Source organism: Podarcis raffonei, chromosome 4, assembly GCF_027172205.1.
Source record: "Podarcis raffonei isolate rPodRaf1 chromosome 4, rPodRaf1.pri, whole genome shotgun sequence".
Taxonomy (NCBI): domain Eukaryota; kingdom Metazoa; phylum Chordata; class Lepidosauria; order Squamata; family Lacertidae; genus Podarcis; species Podarcis raffonei.
Window position 1 is genome coordinate 19,292,193 of NC_070605.1, and position 20,520 is coordinate 19,312,712.

General features: G+C 47.4%; 1 protein-coding gene across 1 annotated transcript in view; it reads right to left on the minus strand.

Moving 5' to 3' along the window:
• MAML2 (mastermind like transcriptional coactivator 2) overlaps positions 1-17,934 on the minus strand; it is a 150,670-nt gene extending 132,736 nt beyond the window's left edge. Inside the window, exon 1 of the mRNA XM_053385652.1 lies at positions 17,136-17,934. Coding sequence (XP_053241627.1) covers positions 17,136-17,597 — 462 coding nt within the window. The 5' untranslated portion in view covers positions 17,598-17,934. The remainder of the gene's footprint in view (positions 1-17,135) is intronic.
• Positions 17,935-20,520: the final 2,586 nt, after the last annotated feature.

Sequence of the window (20,520 nt, forward strand, 5' to 3'; positions counted from 1 at the left end):
AACAACTGGCTTCCGTGAAAGGCAGCCTGCAGTTTTTAATTACTTGGGAAGCAGGAGCCTCCACAAAGGAAAGAAACCCCCCAAGCTCTCCTTTATTATATCCCTCCTTCTCTCGCTTCCCCTGTGCTTATCTGTCACAAGAAATAATAAAACTTGAAAGCCTCGCTATCTCCGCAATCGCTTGCCGGCCACAAGGAGGGCCCCTCAGTTACACCCTGTTGCGGGTGACGTCATTGCTCCTGTCCTGAAGAAAACTCCCTGAGCTGTGCTTTCCCTTCCTATTCCTGCTCTGCTATAATTACTGTATAGGGAAGTGGGTTTTTTTTTTTAAATGTTTGATGTTTGAATGAGGTTTTATAATTTGTTGGAAGCCGCCCAAAGTGGCTGGGGTTAACCCAGTCAGATGGGCAGCATAGAAATAAATAAATAAAACACAACACCACCACGATTCAAGTTAGTGCCAGGTGCAGCATAGACTTCTCCTTGGATTGGGAAGACCTAATAATAATAATAATAATAATAATTTATTTATACCCCACCCACCTGGCTGGGGTTCCCCAGCCACTCTGGGCGGCTTCAAACAAAATATTAAACATACAATAAAACATCTGACATTAAAAGCTTCCCTAAACAGGGCTACTTTCAGATGTCTTCTAAAAGTCAGATAGTACAGTCATACCTCATGTTACATTCGCTTCATGTTATGTTCTTTCAGGATACGTCCCACGGCAACCCGGAAGTACCGGAAAGGGTTACTTCCGGGCTTCGCTGCTTGCGTATGCGCAGACGCACAAGATGATCTCACGCGCATGCGCAGAAGCAGCGAATCGCAACCCATGCATGCGCAGACGCGGGTTGCATTCTTTTCATGTTGCGAACGGGCCTCTGGAACGGATCCCGTTTGCAACCATAGGTACCACTGTAGTTTATTTCCTTGACATCTGGTGGGAGGGCATTCCACAGGGCAGGTGCCACTACTGAGAAGACCCTCTGCCTGGCTCCCTGTAACCTCACTTCTTGCCATGAGGGAACCATCAGAAGGCCCTCGGGGCTGGACCTCAGTGTCCCAGCTGAGACGCTACTTCAGGTATACTGGGCCTAGGCCTAAATCAGTTCCGCTCAGCTATGAAGCTTGCTGAATGTCTTCTGGCTACTTGTTATCAGTCTGACCTCCTCTGCAGCCAGGGCCGGTCCTACCATTAGGTAGAGTGAAGTAACCTCTTCAAATGGTTCTTTCTCCTGACTCTTCTGGCGATACCTTTTTGTTGCAGGGGTGGGGGACAGAGCTGTGTGGGTCACGCAGCTTGTCCAGCACCCCCATAACAAACCCGCTTCCTTCGGGTGCAATGGAAGAAACAATCCCCTTGTCAGAACTGAAAGAAAAATCAACTGTCAATCCAGTCTGTCCATGGGATGGGGAGGCACTATCTTGCCCTCTGGCTCGGGCAGCAAAATGTATTGAGCTGGCTGTGACTATAAGAATGTTGTGAGGATAAAATGGGATAGGCACTTCCCTAAGCAACTTGGAGGCGAGATAAAACTGTAAACTAGTAAAGCACCATGTACGAAAGGCCTCCCTTCAGATGTTGCAGGACAATGCGTGTTGCTACTTCTCTCACCTCCTTAAACAAATAAAAGGGAGACTCAGTGAGTTAACTGAGTGGCTGCCTGGACTTTAAACAGGGAAATACATTGCAAGAGGGATTTACCGGTATACTGGAAGGCAAAATGCTACATTTATTTTCACCCCTTCTGCGCTCAGAAGCAATGCTTCAGTTCAGTTTGCTTCTTAAGATAATTTTCCCTCCTTGGAAAACAAATGCAGGGGCTGAGCTGGTGTTTGAAATTGAGGAATACAATTGGGCCTTGGAAAACCTCATTCCAGCATCTGAATGATCAAGAAAATAAATTGTGCCCTGTGCAAAAGGAAAACCAAACAGAGTGACAATAGGCCTGAATTATGGCTCCCTTCTTTCTCAAACCGAGATAGTGGTCTCATCTGCACCATACATTTAAAGCAGTATCATACTGCTTTTAAGAATCGTGGCTCCCCCCCCCAAAGAATCCTGGGAACTGTAGTTTGTTAAAGGTGCTGAGAGTTGTTTGCAGACCCCTCTTCACTTCGCAGAGCTATAGTTCCCAGAGTAGTTTCATAGCCAATGCCTCTTCCCAGGGAACTCTGGGAATTCCCAGGATTCTTTGGGCATGGGAGCCATCATTGTTTAAAGAGGTACAATAGTGCTTTGAATGTATGGTGTGGACAGCATCCCAGAAACCTCTACACATAGCTGCCAACGTTTCCCTTTTTTTAAGGGAAATTCCCTTATTCTGAATAGGATTCCTTGCAAGAAAAGGGAAAAGTTGACAGCTATGCCTCTGCAACTTTCCACAACATTCTGGACTTCTTCCTAAAGTGAGAAAAAAAGAGTAAGAGCCAGTTGTAAGTTACATTTATTGAGATTTTGAGCGGGAGAGTCTGGGGGTGGGGGGCTGAAGTAAAAAAAGGTGTATATACCTTTCTTAAACTTATCTCCCTATCTCACCCAACCACTTTACTGCTGTCAGTGGGTCTATTTACATGCTTGTTAAGTATACGCTAAGGTACACAGTCGAGATCACAAAACCTGATTTTCAGGAATTGGGGCCCTGTTCAGATAATCTCACATCAGACGCTCCTTTGAATTGTGGCTTCACCATGCCCAATCAATCACAACCTTGTCTGTCCCGATCACTAATTTCCCAGCTCTTTACGATGCTGGTGATTTAGTAGCAGTAAAGCTATTTGCCCTACCCTTTCTGGTGGGAAAATTGCCCCTGTAAAACAGTCCCGGGTAAACACAGGAGAGAGACAAAGTAGACTTTCAGCAGAAGGAAAGAGAGGATAGAGAGGGGAGGAGGGGAAGAGAGACAACCAGCAGGACAAAATAAATTGGAGGCCCCCCCAAAAAAGTCGAATGACAAGAAGGTCAGCATAGAAACACAAGGGGTATAAAAAAAAAAGTCAGAAAGCCATTTGGGAAGAAAGATGTGGAGAACATGTGGAGGCCATGTGTCCCAACAGGTCAGCGTCAGCCTCACATTTCCCCAGAAGACAAAAAACACACATTACTGAGGCTGTGTGACACAAGCCGAAAGGAAGGGGAAAGCGAGGAATCAACTCCGCTGGGGGGGAAAGGCAGGAGTGGTGAAATGAGACTCCAGAGATGGGGCAGCTACTGAAGAAGTAGACTTGAGGGAGATCCTCTTTTGTTATGGCTGAGGAAGCAGATAAACAGGAGCCAAGCGCAAATTTGCTACCCTCATGACTCTCTGCATGTGGGTTTTTGTTTTTTTGCATGGATTCATCCACAGACGATGCTTCCAGACAACCGGTTCGACGATGTTATGCCAAAGCAAGAACTGCCCCACGCATTCTGGCGCATTTCCCAGTCACTTCCCTTACAGCAAACAGCCCGCTCTCTGGAGGAAGCAGGTTTGTTGCAGCAGAGCGCCCAACCAAACGGGGAATTGTGCCACCTAAATACGCCAGTATGCGGCTGAAACCCGTCCAAAAATAGCAGCAGTCCGGAAGCACCCTGAGGAGGCCTTGTCCACGCACCACAGAATCCCCACAGGACATTTTGCTACCTGAGGTGGAGCAGCAAATGCCTGCTTTCCCTCCCTCCACAGTCAAGTTGTATAGTATTCCCCTCAACATGCAAAGAAGCTGAATTTAAAAGGAGCAGTGTGGTGTAGTGGTTCAGAGCAGTGGACTCGTAATCTGGGGAACCGGGTTCGCTTCCCCGCTCCTCCACGTGCAGCTGCTGGGTGACCTTGGGCCACTCACACTTCTCTGAAGTCTCTCAGCCCCACTCACCTCACAGAGTGTTTGTTGTGGGGGAGGAAGGGAAAGGAGATTGTTAGCCGCTTTGAGACTCCTTAGGGTAGTGATAAAGCGGGATATCAAATCCAAACTCTTCTTCTACTCTTCTTCAGATATGGAGCAAAGAGATTCCACAGCTATTCCACCTGCCTGCTCTTCCCATAGAAGATATAGGGGTCAAAACCAAAGGAGTTCCCCTGTAGGCCTATGAGACCCTGTCCTAAAGTCCCAAGATGTGCTCACAGACGATCACAAAGCAACAGATTTGGCTCATTTTCACGGTTTCTACATTTTAAAATCTTTCCTAAGCAGGAAAGTACACACAGCTTTTGACTTCCCTCCTTGCTTTGAAAAAAAAAAAGAGGCCATTTTGGAGATCGCCAAAGCGAAGCGGATCTGTCCACGTCTGAGGTCCTGGAAGCTACAGCTTTATTAAATACTCTTCTTAACAGCCTATGCTGTTGTTGACTTCTTTCAGCCGTTCTCCCGGGTGGGCAGACTAGGCAAACAAGCGCGTCAAAATGTTTTGTGTATGTGTTATGTTTGCGTGTGTCTGTGCGTTCCCTATTTCAGAAACCTTGCGCCACGCATAATATTTACCCAGCAGACTCGTTCAATTTGCCCAGAGCTATTTTGGTCTGCCCCGCAAATATGTGTGTTAAGCGCCGTTATGAAAAGTAGCCAGTGTTCGTTGCTGTGTGCAAGAGAGAGGTGTTTCGCAGCTCAGGAACCACCACTTGCAATTTAGGAAGGATAAAAATCACCAGAGGTTCCCCCAGACTGGTTGCTGGGGCTGGTAAGCAGAGAGTAAATGAATACTGAATATAATTATACTTCATAAGTCACAGGCTAAATAAAGTGGTGCTGGTGGGAAGACCTCAGGCGTGGGGGCCAAAGGTGACCCTGGCCAGCCTTTCCACATGGCCTTTGACGTCTCTCCAAGGCCACACCCATCACTTGTCCTATTTCCCCCAAAGGTTTCTGCCTAGTTGAATGTATCCTTGAACTCTGATCATGCCTTTGGCTGGCCTGAATGGAGGTCAGAGAGGGGACATGAACTCCCCCAAAAGAGGGCACAGAGATTTGCAGAATTTTTTTCAAGCGCTGATTTATGTGCACAGTTGCAAATCATTACACATTTAAGAAAGCTGGTTTTTTGCTGGGCATCTGGATGCTTCCCGAGGTATCACAACCAATAATAATAATTTATTATTTATACCTCACCCATCTGGCTGGGCGGCTTCCAACAAAATATTAAAATACAATAATGCATCAAACATTAAAAGCTTCCCTAAACAGGGCTGCCTTCAGATGTCTTCAAGTCTGGTAGTTATTTTTCTCTTTGACATCTGGAGGAAGGGCGTTCCACAGGGCGGGTGCCACTACCGAGAAGGCCCTCTGCCTGCTTCCCTGTAACTTGGCTTCTCGCGGTGAGGGAACCACCAGAAGGCCTTGGCACTGGACCTCAGTGTCTGAGCTGGACGATGGGGTGGAGACGCTCCTTCTGATATACTGGACTGAGGCCGTTTAGGGCTTTACAGGTTCAGCACCAACACTTTGAATTGTGCTCAGAAATGTACTGGGAGCCAATGTAGGTCTTTCAAGATCGGTGTTATGTGGTCTCGGTGGCTGCTCCCAGTCACCAGTCTAGCTGCCAAACTCTTGCATGATGGTTGCTGAAACTAACAGGCAAGCTTTTGTCTCTGTTTGGATACAACTGGACATTGTTTCGACTGGACCTTTTGAAACAGCACTGATTTAATAGAATCTCAGAACTGGAGAGTTGGAAGGGACCACAAGGGTCATCAAGTCCAACCCTCTGCAATGCAGGAACCTTTTGCTCAACATGGGGCTCGAACCTGCAACCCTGAGATTAAGAGTTGTTGGGTGAAAGATTCCTGCATTGCAGAGGGTTGGACCAGGAGACCCTCGTGGTCCTTTCCAATTCTCTGCTCTACCAACTGAGCTATCCCAGGGATTTAAACTGCTGGTTTCCAAAACGAGCTGATTTCTGAGTTCTTCATAATTCATGAGCAGGGCCGGATTTAGGTTGGATGAGGCCCTAAGCCGCTGAAGGTAATGGGGCCCTTTATATGTCAAGCTGTCCTTTGTCAACAACAAATCATCTTTGTTTTCGTGTTGAATATATGCTATATGGTAATTTATGGACCTAATAGGTATCTAAAGCCATTTGCACATGCAGAATGTAGGCACCCTATATATAGAAACAAGCAAACCGGTGATATTTTAGGGAGCAGGCTAGCAGGCGGGGCCCATTACTTACATCATAGGAGCCTACACAACACAAAACACTGTTGCTGAATGTAGGTTTTATTTTATTGGCTTTTTATCTTTTATTTTGGAATGTACATCCAGTTTTCCCCCCTTTAAATTTTTTTGGGGCCCCCAAGAGAGTGGGGCCCTAAGCTATAGCTTGTTTAGCTTATATGTAAATGAGGAACTGTTCATGAGTAATGCCTGGTATGAGGCAGCTAGTTCAGAAATAATGGGAATAATTTAAACAGATATACAGTATGTCTCACTATTTTAGGAGAAGGCTGTGACCAGGCAACCTGTGTGCTTACTCAGTCTGATGTCCAGACACTCATTGCTGATGGGCAACGTCAAGAGCCTTGCTCTCCTCTTTAAACCAGACTTAGACCAGACTGCCCTTCAGATAGAGGGCTGTTCTCTGTAAAGTTGGGCACATGACCCTGGAGGGCCAGGCGAAAATAGAAGGGAAAATGGAAGTCAGCCTGCACGGTTTATTCATGATGGCTGTTATCACACTCCTGAGAAAACCCGCTTCATGCCCCTTTATAAGGCTTGCCCCCCTACCGATCCTCCAGGCACCTGTTGATGTTTCCCCCTGCCCCAACCCCACGAGCTCATTCAATATATTGGAGAGCAGCTTGGGGCAAGCTGGTCCCAAACCACTCACCAATTCAACACAAGCACCTGTTGCAGAAGTTGATGGACCAGAACATGAAAACGGACTTTGAAAGTTGAGCGATGCAAAAGAGAGACCCGGCAGATGGAATGGTCCGTGGCTGGGAGCAAGAGAGGAAAACACATGCAAGTTTGGTGCCCAAGAGGATACGAGGCTATGGCAACTCCATCAAAAACGTGAACTAAAGGAACAGGCTGTGTAAACACTTCTGTCTGCTCAAGGCCTCTTGAGAGAGCCTGGGCAACAGCAAAAGATCATCTGAAAAACTCTTTCAGGTCATCGGGTGGTTAATGCATTACAGGAAGGTAAGTCAGGTCTCTCTAAAAACCTAAGGCTGCGCACAGATGCATATGGAAACAGGGTTGTATTTTGGCGGGTTGCTGTTCTGCTAATCCCACTTTCAGTTTTGTATATATGGCCTTCAGCAGGCTTCCTCAACCTCTGCCCTCCAGATGTTTTGAGACTACAATTCCCATCATCCCTGACCACTGGTCCTGCTAGCTAGGGATCATGGGAGTTGTAGGCCAAAAACATCTGGAGGGCCGAGGTTGAGGAAGCCTGGCCTTCAGTTTAAAACCTGCCTCCCTGTTCTTCAGATGGGTTTCCTCACTTTAACTTTTGGGATTCCCCACTCCCACCCCAGCTAGCATGGTGATCTTGCTTTAAATGTTTGTTCAGCACTTATTTGACCTCTTTGTTTAACTGCTTCAGAAAAGGATGGAGGCTGGCCCTTCTGGAATAGCATTAAGGGCTAGGCAATTGACAATGTGCACAGTCCTTACTGCTTTGCAAATGGCACAAGAAACGGCCAATCAGCACTGCATGCAGATCCATCTTGTACCCAACCTGGAAGCAACAACCACAACCTCTTATCTAGCAGGGGAAGGTAGTATGTTTGTTCAAACTGCAGTGTCGAGGTGTCGTTGAGTGTGCGGGTATTCCAGAGCCCCGTTGCATCCAGAAGCGAACACAACCCGCGTCCATGCATCACAATTCGCTGCTTCTGTGCATGCATGTGACGTCATTTTGACTGCGCATGTGGTGAAACCCAGAAGTAACGCGCTTCATTACTTCTGGGTCCCGAAAATACTTATCCCAAAGCTACTTCAACCCGAGGTATGACTGTACCTCTGCCCTGTATGTGACAAGTTGCCTTACTCTTGTCTAATGGTAGGGCCGGCCCTGGCAGCCAGCCACAGTGGGCAAACGGTTCCTCTCAGGCCTGGTTGGTATGAAGGCATCTTCCTAGGAAGCTTTTAAGACCGCTGGTCCATTTCGCTCCGTACCATCTACAGAAGTGCTAGAAAACATGGAGCCCTGCAGATGTTCCTGCACTACGACTGGCCAGGCTGGCTGAAGCAGATGGGAGCTGTAGTCACCACGTTGGCTTGGTCTGCACTGGTGGTAGCTCTCCAGGGTTTTCAGAGCTGAGGATGCCAGAGGTTGAAAACGGGGACCTTTTGCACACGAAGCATGCTCTCTCTACTACAAAGCCACGGTGCTGCCCCCTTATGCTCCTTCCTGAATTCCTAAGACTGCTCCTTCAAAGAACCAGTAAGAGAGACCTTGATAATGGATGCTCCTGCATCTGGAGCGTTGCGGGCGATATTGCAACGGAAACCTCCCCGCCGTCGAATTATGCGTTTCTTGGACCTTGTCCATGTGGAGGATTCTGGCACTTCTGCGGAGCCATTTGCATGTGCTGGCACGAGAGCAAACCCCCGAGAGCAGGAATGTTGCACCTGTGTAAACTGTTGGGAGGATATCAGAGGCTTCAAATTAAGAAATTTGTGATGTGTGAGAGTATGTTTATTCATGCCTTTGATCCCGGGCCCCCCTTTGATGCCCAAACGCCCAGCCTCTCTCTCTCTCCCACTCCCCATTCTCTTTGGTTGGAAGAGTCCTGCAGTAATGGAATGGCCGAGAAGAAGAAGAAGAGTCCCGCTTTATTACTACCCTAAGGAGTCTCAAAGCGGCTAACATTCTCCTTTCCCTTCCTCCCCAACAACAAACACTCTGTGAGGTGAGTGAGGCTGAGAGACTTCAGAGAAGTGTGACTAGCCCAAGGTCACCCAGCAGCTGCATGTGGAGGAGCAGGGAATCGAACCTGGTTCACCAGATTACGAGTCCACCGCTCTTAACCACTACACCACACTGGCTCTCAAGGATCATAGAATCCCGAGGGTCATAGAATCGTAGAGTTAGAACCCATCACAAGTGTCATCTAGTCCAACCCCCCTTGCAAGGCAGGAATCTTTTGCCCAAACCTAAAACCCTAAGATTAAGGGTCTCACAACCTACCAGCTGAGCTATCCCAGGTATTGGATCATGTCTGTATGGATAGTGAGTTGACTGCACTTAAAGAACCAAGCTCTCGTATAGAACTGCTTCAAGTGTATGTTGGAAATGTAAGGAGAATGAAGGCGCGTTCTGCCACATACGGTGGACATGCAAGATAACAAAAGCATTCTGGGAAATGATATATAATGAGTTGAAAAAAATGTTTAAAATAACGTTTGTGGAAAAACCAGGGGCTTTTTTACTAGGAATTTTAGGTGCAAAGATATCAAAGGAGCAGAAACAATTATTTATATATGTGACAGCAACAGCACGGATACTTCCATTCCAGTCAGTGGGGCTCACTCAGGAAAACTTCCCCTTGGATTGTATCCTGCTGTGGTTTGCAGACCATGGCTGGTCCACAAACGCCACCGAGGTGTTCCAAAGAAAGATTGTGGAACAGGCAACTCCCCATTTATGCGGGGGTTGCGTTCCGATGCACCGAGCATTTAAGTGAAATCGTATTGGGAACACCATTGAAAAAGCCTGCCAACACCCTCTGGAAACCCTTGAAAAACAAAAAAGCCACCATCGCTCCCTCCAAACCTCTATGCTCAAACTCTACAGGAGGCCTCAAAGCCTTGTGGGATTGCTAGATGCTATTTTCACGCCATTTTCACAGCTTTTGTGCTCTTTTAGGGCTGTTTTTCCCCTTTTCGTGCTACTTCCAGGTTCGTGGTGATGTGTACGGTCATGTGTGCCTTGAACATGCATAAAGGAGGAGTTGCATGTATCTGCCTTTGGCCCTGTGGGTGATGCTGACCCCCTGCCTTATGATGGAGCCGGGAGCCATTTTGACCAGAGCCAGATTCAAAAAGGAGATGGCAGCCATTTGGACCAGAGCCTAGTTATCGATAAGGCCCTGGTACAGAACTTATGATTTTCATAGGGTGGCATTGAACGAAGTCTTACTCAGAACAAACCCACTGAAATTAATGAAGTAAGTTAGAGCCATTAATGGACGTACTCTGAGTAAAATGTAGTTGATTACCACGCCACAATATGGCACTGGTTTGGCCTACTAATTTTTGTCTAAACCAGTTTCTCAAACTTGGGTCTCCAGCTGCTTTTGGACTACCACTCCCATCATCCCCAACTAGCAGGACCAGCAGTCCAAGATGATGGGAAATGTAGTCCAAAAAAAATAAAAATAAAAATCTGGCGACTCAAGTTTGGGAAACACTGTTCTAAACCTTTTTAACTGATATAGGCCCTTCTCAGACCTTGTGGTTTCCTTAATGTGGCACCTATTTGGGTGTAGACACCAGCACTGAAGAAAACAATGTTCTTTAAAATGCAAATTCTGTACGCATTTTTATATGCAGAACAACAAAAACGATGTTTATTAAGTGGTCGGGCCTAGACCCTCAGCGATTTTCAAGTGGAAGAAAAAGCTTGAGAACTGCTATTCCAGAGAACGATATTATTATTTTTGCCCCATTTTGTTACTGTCGTCGCTGCCTGGCTACCCTTTTTATTTATTTTTGGTTTTAAAAACGAATCTAGACGTCTTCCCAGCTGCCACTCATCTGTGAGTCTCACCATTCAAAAAGTTCTTCAGAGTTCATGCATCGCATCTCGCCGTGATAGAGCATATTTAAGGTCAGTTTCAGAAACTGGAAGCCTCAGACATCCCTCTGCCCTCCTTCTAGGAAACATCTGTTCCGCTCAGCCACATGAAGAAACACCACTAATTTGCTGCACTTGTTTAGTGAGCTGAAAACATCTTTCTCCTTCCCAACTGCGTAAAGCTATACACACTTACTTGGGAGTAGAGATGGAGGAGAAATTTGATTCAGTGTGCATTTAAAGCAGACTCTATCACTTTCTTGAAACAACCTGAGAACCAAAAACACAGCTATCCTTCGAAATTCTCATTTCCCTGCATTTTGTGATGCAGTTCTCCAACCAAGGTTTACAGAAATGCATTCTACTAGGGAAAGTGTGTGTAAAAATGAAGGGACTGGTGAGAATGGCGTACAAAAAATGCATCCTATTGGAGTAAAGGTAAAGGGTAAAGGGACCCCTGACCATTAGGCCCAGTCGTGGCCGACTCTGGGGTTGTGGTGCTTATCTTGTTTTATTGGCCGAGGGAGCCGGTGTTCAGCTTCCGGGTCATGTGGCCAGCATGACCAAGCCGCTTCTGGCGAACCAGAGCAGCGCACGGAAACGGCGTTTACCTTCCCGCCGGAGCGGTACCTATTTATCTACTTGCACTTTTTGGTGTGCTTTCAAACTGCTAGGTTGCAGGAGCAGGGACTGAGCAACGGGAGCTCACCCCGTCGCGGGGATTTGCAGTGCCGACCTTCTGATCGGCAAGTCCTAGGTTCTGTGTAATTGCTTGCAAATCCAGGTGGCCCACAGAGCCACATTTCAGATGAGGCAATTCCTCTAGGTATAGTTTTGCCTGCAAAATCACAGTGTTCCAGACTCCAGTATTTAGAGAGGAAACTTTGTCCTCAGAAAAAATAGTGCATTCTTCTTCTTCTGTACTAAGGAAGGGAGTAGGATTATTTTGAAGGTCAATGCTAGATAACTTTTTTTTTTTTAAAACCAACCCAAACAAACCAAGAGCACAGAAATGTCTTTGGCTACCGTAGGTCCTTGTGACCTCGGAGTTCTGCTAGGCAAAACATCTGTCCATAGGCATTTAAGCCCTGAAAACTTTAATTAGTTGGGTTATCACATTACCCTCTTTTCTTTTTTGCACCTTTGTTAAAAATGCGGACCAGCCGGCCTCTATTGCTAAACGCATTTAACTCATATGTTGCCGCCATAACAGAGGAAACACAGCATAAACACAGATTAAAGCTCTGTGCTTTAATCTGACACGGGTGGTACCACTATCTAAAGGCCTGGTGGCGATTATCAACCCCGACAGCGGTGCAAGCTGCCCCACACCAAATGGCTGAGGCTAGCTAGCAACACATGCATGCAGCTGGCAGATAGCACAAGGTCAATCACTCCCTGCCTGCGAAGGAATCCAAATCAAGGCTGTCTTTATTATGTCTTCGGTGTCTTGTGACTCCACCACCCTAATATATGGCCGGGGAGGGAGGAATTAACAGGTGTGGCCCCTGTAGGGCTTTTTCTTCCTAGTATACTGAAAGGCACAGGAACTTCTCCAAGTTCAGATGCTGGCAATTTCGGGCACAGCTTGGGTGGTATAAGTTACTGGTTCACACAACACTTTGCATCTGCAGCAGACGAGCCTCCAGTTAGACAGATAGAATCTTTATTTGCATCAGCCACCAATCATAGCAATAAAATAAAACGCACTGTGGACAGAGCTAAATGGTTAGCTATAGAAATTATGTTCTGGAAATTTAAAGATAAAGGGACCCCTGACCATTAGGTCCAGTCGTGGCCGACTCTGGGGTTGTGGCGCTCATTTCGCTTTATTGGCCGAGGGAGCCGGCGTACAGCTTCTGGGTCATGTGGCCAGCATGACTAAGCTGCTTCTGGCGAACCAGAGCAGCGCACGGAAACGGCGTTTACCTTCCCGTCGGAGCGGTACCTATTTATCTACTTGCACTTTTTGGTGAGCTTTTGAACTGCTAGGTTGGCAGGAGCAGGGACCGAGCAACGGGAGCTCACCCCGTCGCGGGGATTTGAACCGCTGATCTTCTGATTGGCAAGTCCTAGGCTCTGTGGTTTAACCCACAACGCCACCCATGTCCCAATCCATATAAATGGCAGAATTAATACATAGTCCTTTTGCCACAGATAAAACAGGTAAACCAATAGGCTTTCTTTTGATTAAAAAACTGAGCAGTGTTAGGAAGTTAATCAAATAATAGATCTTATTCTAATTGCCCCTGAGATAGATAGATAGATAGATATATATATATATATATATATATATATATATATATATATATATATATTTGCAGTTTTTTTTTGCTGTTATCTTGATCTGCTGGAAGAAAAGACGGAATAGCAATGGTTGAGTGACCTAGTATGGATAATAGCAGAAGGGTAATAACTTCACTCCTCAAATGTTTATAAAGAGTGCAAGCACTTGGTTTACTGACATTCAGTTAAGTTGCTCAATCTCCACACATGGCAAAAGCAACCGAATGCTACCTTTGGCCATGACATCTATGGTGCTGCACCAGTGGAACTGCCTAAACTACAGCCCTGCGTTATTATGCATTATTTAAAACACTTACGTATACATTGCTGACTATTTAAGAATATCAAAGTGGTGTGCAAAACATAAAAATTGTAAAACAAATGATTAAAAAGTCATGTAATAAAACACCAGTTTATAATCTGCACAGTGACTCAACAAGCGCACCCACCGATGTCAGGAATCAGGGGGTGCTTGGGTCAACAAGAAGGTCTTTAGGAGATGCTGAGAACCAAAAACAGGTGGGGCGTGCTAGAATTCTCAAGGAAGGCTTTTCGGTGTAGGGGGTCACCACGCTGAAGACTCTGCTCGCAGCGGTCACAAGATGGATGGAAAACACGGCCTGTGCCATTATGAGTAGCCAGGAAGCAGAACAAAAAACATCCAGCAATGTTGGTGCAGGAAGGCATGGAATAATATATGAAGAGATCTGCTGGATCAGGCCAAAGGCCCATTTAGTCCAACGTTCTGTTCTCACAGCGACCGGCGAGATGCTTAAGGGGAACTCCAAAGCACAGCAGAACCCTCCCTGTTTGCCACCCCAAGCAACTAGAATGCAAAAGCATACTTCCTTGGCAGCTGAGGCAGAACACAGCCATTGTAAGCCACAATATTGCCATATGCACATTCATGGAGTGAAACAAAATAATCAGAGGGTTAATAATAATAATAATGGGGCATATATTAGGGCAGTTCAAGAAGTGTCAAGAAGTACTGAGGAAGGATGTCTGCAACCCCCAATGTCCATTTTGCACACATCAGATAACCTACTGCAGATATAAAAGATGTTCCTTTATACCCAGCACACAGCCCCCAAAACTGAGTCTTGTACTGCCACAATCTTCCACTCATGCCATGGCTAGAAACTTCACCTGTCTGTGGCTTGTTGCAATCAATGGGACCATCTTATATCTGACACTCAAACTGTCAACAGGCTGCAGACAGGAGCAGTGACATCTTGAGTATCTTTACGGAAAAGCTATGTCTAATTCTACAAACCTTACACATCACTGTTATAGTATGGCCCCTATTGTACTTGTTCTGCATGAAAACATGATGGGCATTTAATTTATCCCTCTGGGTCTCTTGAAGCTTTATTTTGAGAGCTATTAATTGTGTACAGTATTTAAAATGGAACAAAACTGCAAACTTTGCTATTCTACACCCCTGGCTTTGACATTTGCTTCTGGATTTCTCAAGGTGAAACTCCCCTCTCCCGTAAAGTGGTTTGCCTATCAACAAAAAACACTTATCGAAAAGAGTGCTACTCACACCCCAAAGTTAAGTTGGACTTTAGGGGATAAAATATACCAAATACTACGTTTAAAATGAAGCTGCGTTGGGAAGGGTTTGTTTGTTTGTGAACTTCGGAAGCAAAATAATTTCTGATGCAAGTAAGCAGCAGTGAAGCAAGTAATAAAGGATAGAATTGTAGAGTTGCAAGGGACCACAAGGGTCATCTAGTCCAACCCCCCTGCAATGCAGGAATCTTTTGCTCAATGTGGGGCTTGAACCCACAATCCTGAGATGAAGAGCAATCCCAGAGCTGGATGAGTACTGTAATGACCCACAAGCAGGAGGCTGCACCTAACCAGAGTCCTGCTGGATCTCAACAAAGGAATATTTACTCCAGTATCCTGTTCTTACAAGTGCCAACCAGAGGCATTGTTGTTGTTTAGTCGTTTAGTCGTGTCCGACTATAGGAGACCAAAAAGACAGAAGTAACGCTTCTCTTTTGAGCAGACAAACCACGCCAGCTCACCCGTCATTTACCCACCACCATGTTTACTTAGACCCTAGGTCAACAGCACCCAATGCCCAACCACATTCGTAAGGCTCGTCATCTCCTCTTCCATCAATTACGCAGTTCCCCCCTTGTTTCCAGATCTCCAGCGGAATTCATCCAACATGGGGGTCCCAACTGCTGAATTAACCTTCATCGGTTCTCATCCTTTTCTCTGGGGTTCTTCAATCTCACCACCACCACGACTAAAGCCACAGATACACTGCAGGAGTAAGTAAACAGGTGTAGCTCCCTCTCTCCCAATCGCAGGAAGCGAGGCTGTGAGAAAAACCCAGCTAGACCAGATTCAGTTCAGCATCCAGCCAGATCCCTCTGGAAAAAAATTGCATGAAGCCAACAGCCATTCCCCCGCGTCTGGTATTCAGATACAGTGCTACTGAATGTGGAGGTTCCATTCAGTTGTTGCATGGCAATAGGTAAAGGTACCCCTGCCCGTACGGGCCAGTCGTGTCCGACTCTAGGGTTGCGTGCTCATCTTGCTCTAGAGGCCGTGAGCTGGCGCTGTCCAAAGACAGCTGTCACGTGGCCAGTGTGACGAAGCTGCAGCTGGCGAGCCAGCACCAGCGCAGCACACGGAAACGCCGTTTACCTTCCCGCTATAAAGCGGTCCCTATTTATCTACTTGCACTTAAGAGTGCTTTTGAACTGCTAGGTGGGCAGGAGCTGGGACCGAACGACGGGAGCTCACCCCGCCGCGGGGATTCGAACCGCCGACCATATGATCGACAAGTCCTAGGCACTGAGGTTTTACCCACAGCGCCACCCGCGTCCCTAGCCATGGATAAACAGATCACCCACCATTAATGTGTCCAAAATCCCCTTCTAAAAAGCCAACTAAGTTAGTGGGCATCACCATAATAAAATAAGCTTCCAAAGCAAGCATAGGCAAACTTGGCCGCCCAGATGTTTTGGGACTACAACTCCCATCATCCCCAGCTAACAGGACCACTGGTCAGGGATGATGGGAGTTGTAGTCCCAAAAACATCTGGAGGGCCGAGTTTGCCTATGCCTGTTCCAAAGTGCCTTTGAAATCAGCCACCATTCTCTCTGCCTCAGCTTCTCATCTGCAAAATGGGAGTAGTAATACTTGTCTGCGCTTACAGGCTGCTAAAAGGATCACTGCCCTCTCCTATGTCAAATTTCAGATTGCAAGCTCCTCAGGGGAGAGCCCTGCACTCTTGCTGACGGCATGGCACACGAACGAGAGAACACAGTGATGTGCCTGTGCGCAAAACAAAATAGCCTATCTAATGTCACTCCTCATTAACAACCATTAGCATTTCTACATGGCAGGCTGCTGTTTTAAGTACAGAGATACGGCTTGTAAAAATGGAGGGGGGGGAGTTAGCGATGCAAAATGACATTTTAAAAACTCACACATATGAGAGACCATTGGTCCATCCTTCCAAACTCAGCCCTTGCAACTCCCCTCCCACAGGGGCAGAATTTGCTAATTCTGGGCGAGGACAAAAATTTGGCGCCCTCTAACTATTTCTTATTTTCACAATAATTCGTTTTGGCACAGTTACTTTTAAAATGGATATTCTCAAGTAGGTACCCGAATAAATATACGTTTCTAAAAATATTATTTTGTGCCCCCTCGGCTGGGCACCTGTTATGTACTGAGTTGAATAGGATCCAAACTGCAGCAGTCTGATTGGTCCTAGAACAATAGGATCCAAAAGGCAGCAGTCTGATTGGTCCTAGAACAATAGGATTCAGAATGCAGCAGTCTGATTGGTCCTAGAACAATGCAGCAGTATGATTGGTTGGCAGGAACTACCCAATCATGCTCCAGATAGAAGTGAATCCACAACCTGATTGGCTTACAGTAGAATTCCGGAATTAGCCAATCATGTGTAGCCCATTGTGTAAATAATGTATATAAAGCAGATACTTTGAGGGGACTCTCATTCATTCCTCCTCACCACTATGAGCTGAATAAAGAGCATGAAATCACCTTGCGACTCTGAGTATATTTCAGCACCCTAAAGGCGCTGCCTCCTGAGCATGTTTGGAGGGAACCCGGAAACGAACGAGACTCACCGCAATGAGCGCGGGGTTCCTCTGCTCCCCTCCAGAGGCCGATCCGGGCTGCTCTCCGTTGATCCCACTCCTGCCACCAGTCGTCCCGTTGCTGATCAGCTGCTGGCGATAGTAGTCTGCCGGAGGGGGCGCTGCAGCGTTCGCAGAAGTAGCCGAAGCCGCGATGCTGCCGCCGCCTCCTCCGCTGTGACCATTGGCCGCTGCTGCCTTGCTGTGCTTCCCTCCTTTCCTGGCCGCCTGGCCGTGCTGCACCAGGTTGAGGAGTTGCAAGGTGCTCTCCCGCTCGCGGCTCGAGCTCTCCGCCCGGCCCCGCTCGTAGCGCCCCTCGCAGCTCAGGTGGTGCTGGCGGCAGATGGCGATGCGCGCCCGCAGCCGCTCCACGATCGCGCTGTGCACCCGCGGCGCCGCCACCGAGCCGCCTCCCAGGAGACTCGGGGCTTGGGGGGGAGCCGTGTCCCCCATCCCCGCAGCCTCAGGCCCCTGCTCTTTTGCAAAGGGCTCGTTGATCCACTCTCACGCGAACCAGAAACCGGCTCCTCTCTCCGGAACGAGTGCGAATCTTGCGCTCCTCTCTTCTGCAAACCGGGGCAGATCGCTTGCTCGATTTTAGTCCAGCGCGCTCTTTACAAAGTCGCCGCCAGCGCCATCCTTTTTGCAGGTTCCCCGAGCAAAGCAACAGACTTCAGCAGCGGGGGGCGAAGCTGGCCAGCAGGGGCGGCTGCAGACTTGCAAGCAACAGCCATTTAAATCGCGCTGCAAACCACTGATAGGGGTTATTTTTCCTCCCCTTTTCCTTTTTTATTTTTTTTTAAAAATCCACCACCACCACGAGGTCTGATTAAGGCTTGCTGAAAATCATCGCCGCAAAGTTTTTATAGCAATGCATTTTAGGGAGAATAAATAAGCAGATCTCCAAAGCTGGGTAGCGTGCTTTTTTTGGGGGGGGGGGCAAATTGGCAAAAAAATTGCCAGTTGGCAAAAAGGTATGGAAAGACACACACCCTTCTCTTGAGCGCAAAAAAGAAAGGGACGCGTGAAAGTGAGCGCGAGCGTGGAGTGTCGTGTGAACGGGTGACACGAGGTTCGCCGGGCTCGCCCCCGCTTTCGCTGAAGTTGCTCGCAAGAGCAGCGATCGGAATGGGGCGCGTTGGCTGGATGCCGGAGGGATGGGAGAAGCGATCCCGGAGAGTTTTAATATTTGTTGCTTTCTCTTTCGCTTACCTCGGTCTTTTAAAACCCGGTTGTTGTTGTTTTTGCACAGGCTCCTGCTCAAAGAGTATCTCCTTTTAAGTCAAAGGAAAAGCAAGACGGCTTACTGGTTCCCGGTGTCATAAAGTTCAGACGCGGTTCTCCAATGAATCCAACCCATGCTTGGGAGAAGTGGACGGGCAGATGAGTTTCTCCGGAGGGTGGGCGATCCTTAAGTGTCCCTCCCTCCCGTGCCACGGAAAAAAGCCAGCTCCGATCTCGATGCAAAAAGCCCTCCCCGCATCCTCGTGCTCCTTTTTGTCTACTTCCAGAAAAGCTGAGCAAAGCACCCAGGAACGCGGCGGGGGAGAGAGAGAGAGAGGAGGCGGGTGGGGGGAAGAATTGGTGGGAGTAAAAGCAGAAATCACGACTCCCAACGATCAGCTAATTCACAAACCAGCTCGAAACTTACAAACTTCCAGCTCTCCGCCTCCAGACCCGTCCGATGCAGCGAGATTCCTCGGTCAATTTGTATATTCCATCCCTTCCCAGACTTGGGATCTGGTGAGTTTTTGTTGCTGTTGCAATGTCTCTCCAAAGCGCGCTTGACGGTGGTGGTCGCTGCCGCCCTGCCCTCTGCACTTGCCGGTTTAAGAAGAGAGCAGAAAGCTTGCAGTGTTTTTTCCCCCTCTCCCCCTTTTCCTTCGCTTGTCTCGTGCTTTAAGCCGCCAGGCTGCTACGACTGCACGGCGCGGGGGTTGCAGATACACAGGATTTCATTGTGCTCGCATAGAATCTGAGCAGCGGCGGCAACAGCAGCAAACATGAGACTGACGGGGAGCCCTGGCGGAAGGCTGGCACCGTTGCGCGGAAAAAGTCGCCGTTCCCCGAAATGAAGGGCAAGGAGACGCCTGCCGGCCAAACCCTCTCGTTGCAGGGAGCTTCCGTTTACTTAAAAAGCCCGCTTTCCCACGTTATGCCCTGGCACTGGCGATCAAATCGCGGGGCGCTGATATATATGTGCATTTCAGAAGGCTGACGCTGTGCCCGTGGAAGTAAATCCGGACACAAGCCCACGCGCCACCAGGAAACAGGCATAGCTTTTCGAAAGCAGGCTGCTCCTCTACATGTGAATCGGACCTTGCCAGGTGCTTTGGGGGCGTAGTTACACTGGTATAGTGCACGCACCTGGAAGGATAGCGCAAGGTGCAGCGTGCAAATGGCTTCCCTTTGCAAAGTTTCTGCCAAGCTCTTGGAAGATGGCAGTGGAGACTGGATAAAAGGTGCAAGCAATTTCACATTAGCTTTTCTGCCATGCCTGTTAATTCCCAACCCACAAACCTTCAGCAAACAAGATAACTGTGCTTACACATTGGAAGCCATTATTTTATAAATTACATAAACTACAGGGCTTATGATATTATGTGGGCATATGTACGTGTACACACAAGCTGTTTGCATAGTGATAGCGTTTTCTAACATTACGTTTCAGCAAGCTTCTTGTTTACCCACATTCCTTTTTAAATCCATTATTGGAGGCTGCTGAAATGAGAATATGTTTCCTGAAAAGACGCTGGAGCATTTAATGTTTTTCAGCTGTTTGGCACAAATCACAAGATGCTTTTGAAAAGACTTTTCCGCCCAAACTTTTCATGCACCCATATATCATATTGCTGATGATCGAGCCTGTTTAAGAGATGGAAGAAAGACTCGTTCGAAGCAGCAGCAAGCCTTCCACCTGCAAGGTAGGCCTGTAGCTTTTAATCCATTGAGCCAACCACAGCCTCTAAGCTGTTTGAGAAACCGATTTTGCTGCCTGTAAATGCAAAAGCACAGTACACGACTGTACTCAGTTTCGGTGGTGGTGAAGACCTAACCCCCAAAGGACACTTGTGAAGGAGAGTAGGCTTGTGTTTTTTCCTTTTCCAAACCAATTTGGGTACAACCAGCCTCAACAGTGCCTGTAGGTGAACTGACAAGCCTCTTCCAATCAGTGTTAAGCCTCTGTCCTCCTTCCTTGTTAACTGACCAGCTATGCTTGCAGGCTGGTAAGTCAACCCCAAATGCATGAAGCGGTTAGGGGAACAAATAATAGGCAGCCAAGAGATGGATGGGACATAGTGAAAGAATAGTTTATTTTACAGCTTTATGTAGAGTGCAAGCCTAAGTTATGGTTGATTTTGAAAAGGTAGCATGT